The sequence below is a fragment of the Manacus candei genome, unplaced genomic scaffold (assembly GCF_025592945.1).
Source record: "Manacus candei isolate 608988 ecotype Guabito, Panama unplaced genomic scaffold, ASM2559294v1 h1tg000014l, whole genome shotgun sequence".
NCBI classification, from domain to species: domain Eukaryota; kingdom Metazoa; phylum Chordata; class Aves; order Passeriformes; family Pipridae; genus Manacus; species Manacus candei.
In genome coordinates, this window is record NW_026138062.1 from 40,182,798 (window position 1) to 40,197,266 (window position 14,469).

General features: G+C 40.8%; 1 protein-coding gene across 4 annotated transcripts in view; it reads right to left on the minus strand.

The window, feature by feature from the left end:
* DYNC2H1 (dynein cytoplasmic 2 heavy chain 1) overlaps nucleotides 1–14,469 on the minus strand; it is a 169,766-nt gene that overhangs the window by 96,538 nt on the left and 58,759 nt on the right. For all 4 annotated transcript variants that reach the window (XM_051779783.1, XM_051779782.1, XM_051779784.1 and 1 more), the window contains exons 60-64: nucleotides 13,780–13,866; nucleotides 12,320–12,446; nucleotides 10,448–10,589; nucleotides 9,793–9,902; nucleotides 7,291–7,389 (exon numbers count right to left, since the gene is read on the minus strand). In XM_051779783.1, the coding sequence (XP_051635743.1) occupies nucleotides 7,291–7,389; nucleotides 9,793–9,902; nucleotides 10,448–10,589; nucleotides 12,320–12,446; nucleotides 13,780–13,866 (565 nt within the window). The remainder of the gene's footprint in view (nucleotides 1–7,290; nucleotides 7,390–9,792; nucleotides 9,903–10,447; nucleotides 10,590–12,319; nucleotides 12,447–13,779; nucleotides 13,867–14,469) is intronic.

Here is a 14,469-nt window from a genome sequence, read left to right on the forward strand (position 1 = left end):
GTGACCCGTAAAAAGAACAATTTCCAGTGGGGTCCTGAGCAACAACAAGCTTTCAGGCAGATCAAGCAAGAAATTGCACATGCCGTGGCTCTTGGACCAGTTAGAATGGGACCAGATGTAAAGAATGTGCTCTACTCTGCAGCTGGAGATAAAGGTCCCTCCTGGAGCCTCTGGCAAAAGGTGCCTGGCGAGACGCGAGGGCGACCACTGGGTTTCTGGAGCCGAAGCTACAGAGGTTCTGAGGCCAATTACACCCCTGTGGAAAAGGAAATCTTAGCGGCGTATGAAGGTATACGAGCAGCTTCAGAGGTAATTGGTACCGAAGCACAGCTCTTCCTGGCACCCCGATTACCCGTCTTGAGCTGGATGTTCAAAGGGAAGGTGCCCCCTACGCATCATGCCACGGATGCTACATGGAGCAAGTGGATAGCCTTGATTACGCAGCGTGTACGATTGGGAAGCTCAAATCGCCCTGGAATTCTGGAGGTTATCACAAATTGGCCTGAAGGTGGGAACTTCAGCCTGGCAGAAGAAGAGGAAGAACCAGTGAGCCGAGCTGAAGAAGCTCCGCCATTTGATCAGCTGCCAGATGAAGAAAGGCGTTATGCCCTTTTCACTGATGGTTCTTGCCGAATTGTAGGAAGGAACCGGAAGTGGAAAGCGGCCGTTTGGAGTCCCACCCGACGAGTGGCAGAAGCTGCTGAAGGTCAAGGCGAGTCAAGTCAATTTGCAGAGCTCAAAGCTGTCCAATTGGCCCTGGACATTGCTGAACGAGAAGGATGGCCAAGGCTCTACCTCTACACTGACTCGTGGATGATAGCCAATGCCTTATGGGGATGGTTGGATCGATGGAAGAAGATGAACTGGAGGCGTGGAGGAAAACCCATCTGGGCTGCTGACTTGTGGCAGGACATCGCTACCAGAGCGAAGAATCTGAATGTGAGAGTCCACCATGTAGATGCCCACATGCCCAAGAAGCGAGCTAATGAAGAACACAATAACAACAGAGAAGCAGACCGAGCTGCACAGATAGGAGTGTCACAAGTAGACCTAGACTGGCAGCAGAAAGGAGAATTGTTTCTAGCTCGATGGGCCCATGATGCTTCCGGTCATCAGGGCCGAGATGCCACCCACAGATGGGCACGAGACCGAGGGGTGGATTTAAGCATGGATGTAATTTCTGAAGTTATCCATGATTGTGAAACTTGTGCCGCTATTAAGCAGGCAAAAAGACTGAAGCCCCTGTGGTATGGTGGACGATGGGATAAGTATAAGTATGGAGAGGCATGGCAGGTTGATTATATCAAACTGCCACAGACCCGCCAAGGTAAGTGCTATGTACTTACCATGGTGGAAGCAACAACCGGATGGCTAGAGACTTTTTCAGTGCCCCACGCAACGGCCCGAAATACCATTCTAGGCCTTGAAAAGCAAGTTTTGTGGAGACATGGGACCCCAGAACGTATCGAGTCAGACAACGGGACTCATTTCAAAAATGAATTAGTCACCACTTGGGCGAGGGAACATGGTATCGAATGGGTATACCACATTCCATACCATGCACCAGCTGCTGGGAAGGTTGAGAGATATAACGGATTATTGAAGACCACTCTAAAGTTATTAGGTGAGGGGACTTATAAAAACTGGGACAAGAACTTAGCCAAGGCTACCTGGCTAGTTAACACCAGGGGTTCTGTCAATCGAGCTGGCCCTGCACAGGCAGAATCCCTTCACATTGTTGATGGAGATAAAGTTCCAGCAATCCATTTGAGGGGAATGCTAGGGAAAGCTGTTTGGGTTACCCCTGCCTCAGGCCAAGACAAACCCATTCGTGGGATTGTCTTTGCTCAAGGGCCAGGACATACGTGGTGGGTAATGAGGAAGGATGGAGTCATCCAGTGTGTGCCTCAAGGAAACTTAGCCTTGGGGAAAAACTAATTGTATGTCCTAAGTTGTGTTTTTACAGGAAGCCAGTCACCAGATGAGAGAGAGACCTGAACTAAGCTGTTGCTGGTATCCAGTGATGAGACAGTCCAGTGATGAAACAGCCATAAAATCAGAATTGTAATGGTGACTGAGGAGACCAAAGATCTGGACTGAACTGACATCTGTATTGATTTTCCAACGACGAGACAACTGTGCCGAGAGACCAACAAGAACTATATATATATATATATGCAAATGTGTATATATATGCGCGGGATGTAGACGAACGTGAGACATAGGTGTTGCGTAAAGAAATAGTATGGAATAAGGGGTGGAGAATGTGGTGGTTTCACTCTAGGCCTTCCTGGAGACCAACTTGTAACCAGGAAGGAAACTAGAAAAGTGACCACGGAAGTATTCCATGCTATTCCTTTACGTAACTTGAGGTATAAATAAGGCCAGCGGGAGGCATCTCGCTCTCTTCCTTTCCGGCGAGGTTCGAGAACGGCGGGTCCCTGTTTTGGTCTGGTTTATCTGGAGCCGAGGCCTACAGTGACTACCGTTATCTGCCACGCGTGAGGGGAGAGCCTTGGGCCGTGTCTAGCCATCCTGCCTGTTCGAAGGGAAGTGGTGAGATTTTTTGCTAGTTTGCCTTCGGTCGGCTGGTTGGCTTGTTCGGTCCTTGCCCCTTTTTGTCCTTCTCCCTTCCCCTTCCCCCCCCCCCCCCCCCCCTTCTGTGTGTGGTATTCTCCTTTTGTGTATCTGTCTCATATGTAATATATATATATATATATATATATTTGCTATAGCTTTGGCTGCTTGGTTTTCTTTTCCCTCTCTGGGAGGCGGGTCCTTGTTGTCGAGTTTCGGGGACTTGGCGGGAAGCCAGCTCGAAACTTGCACAACATTTTTGGTGTCAGAAGTGGGATATTTTGGTTAAGTTTGGCTTGTTTTGATAAACGTTTTTCCAGGAAGACAGCCAAGCTCGGTGTTGTTTTGCAAAACCAATCTATTGTTTTGGGAACAGGTCTGGGAACACTGCCAGAGTCTGGGAAAGCAGCCAAGGAAACTTTGTTTATATAAACAAAGGTTTGTTTTGGGATCAAGAAGAAATAATAACAAAAAACAATGGCTATTTCATTAATTTGTCTTATAATTCTAGCCACCTTTACACCTGTGTTAGGCTACCGTATAGGGAGACGTCCAGACCTTGAGGATGGATGGAACAAATTGCTTCCATCCTTTAATTTTGACATCGAAGATTTGGTAAAGGAAATCCCCATGGTTAAAATTGGCTCTAATTACTATATAAATCTTATTGCAACAGTACTGTCATTGATAAAGGTACTGGAAGTGCTACTTAAACTTGGAAGAATGGGGTTCCGTTGCCTTCCCTCTTGTAGGAAAGATCACACCTCAAAGGGACTCGCTGGAACTTTGGAAAGGGCTGCAGACAGGCCAGTCCCCGGGTGGCATGGAGCTTGGGAAGATTTCGGTAGATTAGTAGGACATGTGTCACCCCCCATTAATTGGGAGTTCACACCAGAACAAATGTTTGATTCTGGTGAGATGGCCCACTGTTTGGCAGAAGGGTGTTTTTCCTACAAAGATCCGAATATGCAATTCTCCGCTTTGTGCTGGGGCCTGGCTAATGCTTATCGAGCTGCCATAGACCACCTTCAAAGGGGTAAGGTCGACACAGAAACCCAAACCACGCCACTTGAAACCAGTGATGTCCCTATTAGGTCCACAGAAGTTGGGGTCCAAACACAACTTGAAGTCAATGCCATTTCTACTAAGCCCACTAGAACCGGGACTCAAGCTAAGAACCGGAAGGTCATCATTGCCCCTATGAAGAAGAAGAAGACGTGGGTAAGAGAGATCAAGGAACTTACAGACTCATCTCCCCAACCAGAACGCACAGAAGAAAGAGAAGAAGAAGAAGAAGAAGAAGGAACAGAAGAACCTATCCAATTCACTCAAGATGTAGTGGACGAAGGAGCGGCAGCAATGGGAGAAGGAGCAACAGCAAGTGATGAAGGCGCGACTGCGAGAGAGGAAGTAGTGGTTGTGACTGAGGAAGGAGCGATTGGAAGAGAAGAAGCAGGTACCAGAGAGGAAGAAACGGTTACACGGGAAGGAGCACGTCCAAGAGAACTAGGGGCACGCCCAAAGGAATACAGAACAGCATCAAGAGAAAAGAAAGCAACAGTACAAACGGCCGGTGGTATATTGTCGCTTGATGATTTATATCCTGACTACACATTCAGTGTTACAAAAGACGCAAAGAAGGAGCCAAAGCATTCCCCTCAATTGGAGGGGGAATTATCCCTACCCCTCCAGACCCAACCTTCTCTTGGAGGTGTGAATGATTGGAGGAAGAGGCCCTTATCTCACCACGTGAAAGATTACTCACTACCTCCACCAGCTGGGTATCGCGAACGACGCAGGAGTCCATCCCCACGGCATGAATGGCATAGAAGTCCATCTCCACGGCGTGAACGACGCAGAAGTCCATCTCCGCGGCGTGAACGGCGTAGGAGTCCATCCCCACGGTATGAACGACGTAGAAGTCCATCTCCGCGGCGTGAACGGCGTAGGAGTCCATCCCCACGGTATGAACGGCATAGGAAACCATCTCCGCGGCGTGAACAATATAGAAACTTATCCCCACGGCATGCTCAGTCTCCACCTCCACATGAGAGATATAGGGAGGAAGTGGGAGCAGTCCCACGTAGGAGTGGAAGAGTAAAGAGAGAGGTGGAAAAGATTCTACGTGGGAGAGATGGACAAGAAATTATGCGAGAAAGCGAAATTACACAATCACTGACCACAAGAGAGCTTCGAGATTTACGGAGAGATTATATGCGCTTGCCTGGTGAAGAAGTCCTCACCTGGCTGGTGCGATGCTGGGACAAGGGAGCTGATAGTCATGTAATTGAAGGTGATGAAGCACGACAGTTGGGATCCATTGCTCGAGACCCTGTGATAGAGCAAGAAATGGGGAGGGAGAAAATGGCATCCAGTCTTTGGCTCCGAATACTCCACGCGGTGAGAGTGAAATACCCATTTAAGGAGTCCCTGAAGAGTTCTTCAAGAAGGTGGAGGACTGCGGAAGAAGGCATCCAATACCTACGGGAATTGGCCATGCTGGAGATCATCTATTCTGATCCAGATTATTATGATATCCAAGTTCCTGAGAATGTTCCCTGCACGCAACCAATGTGGAAAAAGGTAATTCAAGGTGCCCCTAAACCATATATTTCCTGCTTGATACCCGTATATAATCCAAAGATGGATGAACCAAGCGTGGACACTATGTGTGCTTGGATAAGAACCATCGAGGAAAATATGGAAGACTCCTTCAATCCCCTGTACCGACGCACCTACGATAGGGAAAGAACGGAGAGAGATTATGAATATTCCAGATATGAGGACGACCTTAGAGACAGAGAGGACAGAAGGTATAGAGATTACCAAGAAAGGCCAATGGGAAGATCACGGCGGGACCGACAAAGACGACCTCGGCCTAGACCTCGATCCTGGTCTCGATCTTGCTCACGGTCCCTGTCATTCACACGTCGAAGGAAAGAGAACTCTAAGCGTGGGTCACGTAACCAACTATGGGCATACCTTCGTAGTAAAGGAGAAAACATGAAGAAGTGGGATGGTGAACCCACTTCTAAGCTTGAAGCTAGAGTGAGGGAGCTGAAGCGAAAGAAGACTGACAAGAAAGTTGTCTATGTAGTAGACGGAGATTTCTTAGAAGAGAAACTGCGATCGCCGAAACACGAGAAGATGGAGGTCCACTTCGACAATGGCAAAAAGTCTAAGAAGTCAAAGTCAAACTCTGACGACGAATGCTCTGATCAAGACCAGTAGAGGGGCCCTGCCTTCTGCCAGGAGAAGGAGAGGGACCAAGAAGATAACCGGGTTTACTGGGCTGTGTGGGTCCGATGGCCTGGCACATCGGATCCTCAGAGATACCAGGCCTTGATAGATACTGGAGCCCAGTGTACTGTAATGCCTTCGGAGTATAAGAGTACCGAGACTGTTACTATTTCTGGAGTGACAGGAGGGTCTCAAGAATTGTCAGTAGTAGAGGCGGACATGAGCTTGACGGGAGACCAATGGGAAAAGCGTCCCATTGTGACGGGGCCAGAAGCCCCTTGCATCCTTGGTATGGACTACCTAAGAAGAGGATACTTCAAGGACCCGAAAGGGTACCGGTGGGCTTTTGGTGTAGCCACGGTGATTGAAGAGGGGTCCAAGCAATTGTCTGCCCTTCCTGGCCTTTCAGAAGACCCTTCCATTGTAGGATTACTACGAGTTAAAGATCAAGAAGTGCCAATGGCCACAACAACTGTACACAGACGACAGTATCGGACAAACCGAGATGCTGTGATCCCTATCCACAAAATGATCCGAAAGTTGGAGAGCCAAGGGGTGGTCAGCAGAACCCATTCACCCTTCAACAGCCCCATCTGGCCTGTGCGTAAATCCGATGGAGAGTGGAGACTGACTGTGGACTATCGTGGCTTAAATGAAGTTACGCCACCGTTGAGTGCTGCCGTGCCAGATATGCTGGAGCTCCAATATGAGTTGGAGTCCAAGACAGCAAAGTGGTACGCCACCATCGACATAGCCAACGCGTTTTTCTCCATTCCTTTAGCGGCAGAGTGCAGGCCACAGTTTGCTTTCACCTGGAGGGGCGTTCAATACACCTGGAATCGACTGCCCCAGGGGTGGAAACACAGTCCAACCATCTGTCATGGACAGCAGGGTTCTGTGCAAGACCTACATTCTGCTGAAGCAATAACTTTAGGCCAGGTGGGGTTCAATAAGGGACTTCTGAACAGCACTAGATGCCTGCCTATGTGTGTACAACCAAGCCACACATCACCACCCACAAAAACAGTTACAGGTAGACAATTAATTTTAGGTACCTTAGTCTCAAACTGAAATCAAACTTACTCTTTCCAATGTAGATAATACAACACAAAAATCATAGGGAGTAAGTGTACACATACTCCTGAAATCTAGTGAACTGCCAAGAATACAAAAGACCTCTCTATTTACAAATCTGTTATTATCTTGCTCTCAGTAGAAAATATGATATCCTTGGAGAGGGCGGCACAAAGAGGTAAACTTTGTAGAAGTAATACCAGATGTTGACCCTCTAATTTTCAGTACTTTGATCTCATCCTTGAGTAAACAAATTTTCATGAGAAGTTATAGGCTTCATAGAATACAGCCACATTTTTGGTGTTTGCTACCACACCCCTTTAAAAACTGCTCTCTAAAGTCTGGAATAGAGAAAGCTCAAGCAAAACAGAATTGTAAGACCAAGAGTAAATACTGCACCTGTTGGTTAATAACTTCCAAACGTGATTCCTTCAAATGTGTCTTCAACCATTCAGTAGCCCGGAAAGAAGGGTCTATCAAAAACGGGCAAACTTTACTCTAGGGTGAAAAAAATATACATGTGTATTTACTAAAATCTATTTTGTTTAAGAATAAAATTGGAGTCCTTTATTATTTTACCAAATGTACAGCATAAATATTTTAAAATCTTTTTTTTCATTAACAAACTGCTTAGAGAAATAGAGTAGGAATTTTATGTCTTTTATTTTATTTCTTAAAAAAAAAGTATGCAATCCAAAATTCTCAGGTGTTCGTCCTGCTGAAGTTAGGTCATTCTTCACCTTCTCTATAAACAGGAGTCTATTCAGTGACTATAATCTACAGCTTTTGTTATTCACAACTGCTTTTAAACTTAGAAGAAGAGGTATTAGTTTTCCTTCTTCTTCCTCTAGTGGGCAAAGGTACAGTACTTCTTGTTTTAGACCTCAATGCATTTTAGAAAAAAATCAGGAATACAAGTATTTTGCAGGCATAAAGCTACAATGAACTCTCTCCAGTACATTCATATGTCTCTTGTGCTGAAGATCATACAACTGGTATAGGATTCCATGTGTAGCCTTCCTAGTGCCGAGATCAACTCCCTTGACCTGTTCCCAATACTTTGCTTAAAGCTGTCCAGGATACGATTGGTCGTCTTCTTGGAAGGGGGCCATTACTGGCTCATGTACAACCTGGTGTCCACCAGGACCCCCAGGGTCTTTTTTTGCAAATATGCTTTGCAGCTGGGTGGTTCCCAGCACATGTTGGTACATGAGGTTGTTATTCTCCAGAAGCAGGACTGTGCAATTCCCCTTGTTGAACTTCACAAAGTTCCGGTCAGCCCATTTCTCCAGTCCATGAAGAACCTCTGGGCAGCAGCTTGACCTTCTGCTGTATCATAGACTCAATCACAGAATGGCTGGGTTGGAAAGCCCTTAAATATCATCTAGTTCCAAGCCCCTGCCACAGGCAGAGATGCCACCCACTAGAACAGGTTCCCAGGGCCCCATCCAATCTGGCCTTGAGCACTTCCAGGGATGGGGCTTCCACAGTTTCTCTGAGCAACCTGTTCCAGTGCCTCACTACTCTCTAAGTAAAGCAGATCTAAAAGCTAATCTAAATCTCTCATCTTTTAGTTTATAACCTTTCCCCCTTGTCCTATCTGCCCATATAAAGACTTGTTCTCCCTCGTTTTTATAAGTCCCTTTAAAGTATTGAAAGGCTGCAATGAGGTCTCTCCAGAGCCTTCTCTTCCCCAAGCTGAACAACGCCAGCTCTGTCAGCCTATCTTTATAGCAGAGGAGTGCCAGCCCTCTGATTATCTTGGTATATCAGCCATATCTCCCAGTTTTGTGTCAGCAAACTTGCTGAAGGTTTAAACAGATATTTTCAACAATTCTCTAGTTGAGTCTGATAGATAAATGCTTCCAAGCTGTGGGGCTTTTTTTAGAGTTCCAGTATTCCAAACTGAGTAATTGCACAGATCTCAAACTGAAAGACAGAGAAACATGGACAATATTCAAGAATCAAAAGATGATGAATACAAAAGCTTGTGAACTATACTGTAGACCACCTTGGTAAAATATCACGTCCAATTTCAGCTTTATAAGGATGCTGAAAAAAACTGTACACAAAGAAAATTATTTGAACTAAGGGAGCACTTCATAAAGCTCTTTATACACTGAGATTTTTAAGAGTTCAATCTATTCAACTAAGGAAAATAATGAAAATAAGATCTTATTATAGCACATAAGTGGCTTTAAGGGTATAAGACAGTATTTATTGAAAACCTTTTTAATCAAACTGAGAAAGGATCTACTACTGATCTACCATCAAGATGATAAAGCAAGATAAATTTAAATTAAAAAAAGGTTGCAATTGATTTGAGAGAATCATCAATAATCTAAGCAAATCACCTGTAGTAAATGCAGATTCTCTTCATGCCATTAAATACTTACTTGCTAGGAGATCTGATAAATGACTACAATATCATGTACATAATCACGCAATATTATGTATTATATATCTATACATAATTATATGATAAAACTGAATCTTTTCCCACTTCTTTTCTCAAGTATTATTAGCAATATATATATAGGTTTCGAAAGGTATCTGTATATAGCCTTTCCTTTTTCTGAGAAAAAAGTATTAGAAATTATATGTCAAAGTCAACAAACATGGGACATAATCTTCCACTGATTCTATCACTTTAAGCTGGAATAGACTGATATGGAAGAAAACTGTAAAAGCAAAAAGGAAAACATGTTTTCTTTAACTGTTTTTTTCTTTGTACTACAGAATACCCAGTGTACATAAGTATTTATTTCTCTGTGTGTGTGTGTTCTGTGATGCCAATAAATAACACAAATGAAGTAATTCAAAATTCCACGTAGATGTCATGTTACTGAAATTTGTAGGAATTTAAATACTTCCAAGACAAGATAAAAAAAGCAAATTTACCTGCAAGATGACAAGAGCATTTTCTATTGAAAGATCATCTGAAGGCAAACCTTCACTTTTCCAAACTAATTCCTCGCTTTCTGTACATAGGAACCGCCGTAAATCAAACTCTGATAAATGAAAGAGTGCAACTTTGTGTCAGCATTTATAGTCTGCATAATTATAAAGCATTTACCCCTCTGTATACAGCGGAGACTCTGTCTAACAGAGTGCAGGTCTGTAGATTTCCCTTTAATCTATTATTTTATTGCTTGAACCTATTACTAATAACTAGCTGATGTCATAATAATATTTAATTATATTATTAATGCAGAAATAAAAATGCTTGCTGAAAAAGCAGATGCATTCAAAACGCATTGGCAAATTTACAATAGTTCATGTGAATTCATTTTTGTAAATTCTTCTTTTTAAGCAAATTCTACAAAAATAAAATTATTTATAAGTTTTTATAATCTTTATAATTTAATAGAATAAGCCTAAGAAATAGCCTGTCTGTATAAAAAAGTATTTGTTGAGTAAGAAAACATCATCACTTTTCATTTGGAAACATGAAGACAATTGAAACTGTTCATTAGAACTCATTGGCATTTCTCACTTCCTCAATCAAGCTTAATTACTTACACACAGACACTGACAGACACACACAAGAAATTACTTTCAAGGCCTGCTGATTTGGTCCATTCATCCAAGCTGGTTTTCCTCTGATCCTCAGGAGCAGCAGAAAGGTATGTAATAAATGCAGCTGCTAACTGAGCTCTTTTAGGCAATGTAGCCAGTTCATCTGTTATCTCTGACACCTTAAAAAAAAAAGTGAAGACTGTATAGGTGTTTTGCAAACAAAAGCTATGTTAATATGTCTCATCAGTTATTAAAAAGTCATAATTAAATTTGCCTGCCATTGGGAATACAGTTGAGACAATCTCTGTGCTTGCATTTCAGGTATCTATACCTAGCTAACCCACAGCAACACAGACAAGAAATTATGGGAAAAATTCTTTTTAGCCTTGGGTTAGGGCATGGACAGATATTTCTGAGAATGTAGCTGCTAAAAATCTATGAATTTCAGTTCAATTTATAAGCAAATGAATAAAAAGTATCATAGTAAGAAAAATAAGAAATATGTGATCCCAGTCACAGTCAGGTAGTAAGTATGTATATAATATATAAACAGACACTAAATACTATATGTAACTATTACATTTACTGTTATTCGCTGCACACTTACATGATAAAATACATTTATCATATATCTTCAAATAATTTAGCTGCACTACATCACCTCTGTTTTGAAATGCTCCAGTATCTTGGAGAAAAAGATAGCATATCGAAATACTATATGACTGCCATAATTGGTTTCAAAGTATTGTCTTTCTTTTTTTTTTGCTATAATCAAACTGACATCAAATAAAAGCTGATGCACAAACAAAAAAAGCAACTTTTCATTGCTTCCTCTTTACTTTAAAGAGAGACAAATACTGCCTTTTCACTGTCCGCAACATGGGATACTTCTTAACTAATCTATCTGTCAGTTTAGTCTACAGCATATCATTAACAGATAGTCTGAACTTTCTAATGATGAGGGTAATGCATCAGGGTGAAAAACTGGAGGAATTACTTTTAGAAGCATTTAGACTCTGGGGTTCAAATACATCCAATCCTTACTATAGCAGATGAAATAGCTGTAAAGCTACTTTCAAAGGAAAATCTTCTATTTTTTTCCTTCATACTGGTCAACCTACAAAAAGGATTCATCTAACCTTAACTTTGGTTCTTCAAAATGCAGGCACTTAGTCTACTTGTTTAGGCTTTTTTTAGTATCAGTGGAGAGACAGGACCATGTATCTCTGCATGGAGATTTTTTCCACTTTAAAATACACAAGAAAACTAGAGATTGCTTTCTGGAGGTGACAGCTATTTTCAGCTTGTATATATCTCGAGATTTTCCTTTTTGTTTCAGACCAAAGAGGAGCCTACGTGTCCAAAGACTTGCCAGTTTCTCTCAAATATTTCATTTGAGCAAATAAAATATGCTTACTTTCCCTACTCAGAAGAGCCTAAAACATTTAAGTGAAGACTTCAAAAGCAACAAAATATTTTGGGTAGATCTACATTTGCATTTCCGGCATCGATGCCATAAAAGGATATATGTTTTAAGACTGTGATTGTTTAATGTTTTCCCAAAAACTGTCCCTTTTGATTGGATCTCAGCTTGGAGGGTCCCACTGCTGACATGTTCAGCCATCATAACAATTACATTATTGTGATTGAAAACCATCACAGAATGTTGTATGTTCTGTATTAAATACTGAGGGATTTTTTACACATTCTGTAGCAAGGTGATATAACTTGTATGGTGAAGTAAAAATAAGTTTCAGAAGGAAGAAAAGCTTTAATTTCTAATGAGAAATCAAATAAATGTACACTGGGAGACATGCAGAATGGCAATAACTCACATTCTCCAAACAGTGCAAAAATTGTATTTTCAAATTATCAGCTATAAGATATATTTATGAAAATTTTCGCTAACCTGAGTGCTCCATCTTTTGTGTTCCCTATCGAGTTGATTTATTAGTTCCTCTGCAGCTTTTAATGTTTTCTGAGCTTTACTTAGTTCTGCTTCAAGTTTTGCTGCTTCTGTTGTTCTACTCTGGAACCTGTAAAACAAATACTCTTTGTAATTACTATCATGAACTACTAAACTTATGAACAGTTAGTTTCAAGGCAGTTTAATTGACTGAATTTGTAATGAATTCCTCCATATTGTTAATGAAGAACACAACTACAGTTCTTTTTTGTACCTTCTGCTTTTAATTGGCAGATGAACTTGTTAGACTTTTAACTAAAAAAATTTAGATAGATACACAGGCGAGACTTAAAAATACATTTGAAATACAGATCATAATGTCTGAAAATCATTCCTTCTTTTACTTAAACAGCTTGACTTGATTTTAGGGACTGTGTAAAGTTTTGTTTGGCACCTAGTCAGGAAAATAGCAGGCTCAATGCCATACTGTACATTTGTAACTATTTGGTAAATTTGATATTTGAAATTTTTAAAAAAGAATATTGCTAATTTGCATGAATGACTCCAGTTCAACGCACAGTAGTCTACTTTGTAAACTAATATGTAGTAAGAACATGACCTAAAAAACAGGCAAGGATTAGGTATTATTTTGTAATGCTCAATATCTAAATAGTTTGATTAATATTTAAAATAATTAATGCATTTAATAATCGACCAGTTTAAAGTAATATATTTAACTGTAATCTGTAGTATATAACTAATTTAAGAAATCACTCTATAGCTGAATGACAAGAATCTCCCTTTTTTTTTTTGCAGACTACAAAACATGACTTTTAGTAATATGTACGTATGTCAGATTATAAAGTATGTCCTATACTAAGTACATACTAAAACCATCAAACTAAAAAACTTAGATTAAACTGAATTTGAAGAAAGTATAAAAGTTCACCAGACCTATTTTTATACTGTGACTGTGAGTCATGTACTTGAAGAGATGCCAAGAAAAAAGGAGATAGCTAACTAGTTGTCAAAAAGTAGGCCAGCCTAAGAGAAATAGAACTGCCTTTATTCAAGCTGTGATCAGTAGAAGTTTTGTATAGGCATATTCCCAAAATTCTAAGGAGTCATTGAAGTCTTATGTGATTTAGAAGGTTAGAAACAATACTGCTTACCATTGACATCAATGGCTACAATAAAGGTTACCAACACCATCAGTAGTGAGAAGCAGGTACTTTTAAGGAGCATTTATTTCATCTGATCAAGAAGATGAGCTGTATTCTAACAGTATTTATCTCCACTGAGTGTATAGATAGACACTTAGACTATCTATCTAAGCACCACTAATTGGGATGTAAATATCTTGCAGAACAGGAAGCTACATTTGGTTAGATAAATGTCATTATTCATAATGTAAAATAGTCTATGTTTGTATTTATATCTTGAAATAAACAAACTCAACTTACTTATCTTTCAGTTCCAATACTTTCTGACCAACAGAGTTCAGAAGACCCTCTAACTTCTTTTCTCTGTCTTCAGTTTTCTTGAGATTACTACAAAAAGGTAACATTTATTTTAAGACCATGGGTAAAAAAGAGTGAATAAAACAGCAAAGTAGTTTACATAGAGGTAGTTCAGAGACAGCTCTTCCTTTTGTTTTACATTAAAAAAAATATATTTTCATACAAAAAAGCTTTGAGTACTTCTCATCACATAGCTTTAAAAATGGAAATCAAACACCCTATTCTTAAAAGATCAGAACAAGTTGTTCCAATACAGAATTTTAAAACCTGGCAAAACAATCAGTACAGATTCCTAAGGTTATGGATGGTCATAAGACCATGTCTTATCTTTTTGATCCCAAGAAGAACCTGATTATGCTTGGTACATGACTGAAAATAGAGGAACCATACATCTCATAAAATAGCATGGGTTTTACTGAGAGACTACACTTTAAGCATATCTGTGATGCTCATTTCTCCCTGACACTATTCAGCTGGACAGGTAACTCATGATTGTACAAAAAACAACCAAGGTATAGCTTCCAGGAAGAAGAAAATATTGCGCACTTACTTTTCTGTATCAGCAGGAACATTTTATTACCTACAGATGAGGTATAATTTCTTTTATCTTTTTTTTTAATAAACTTCAATCCA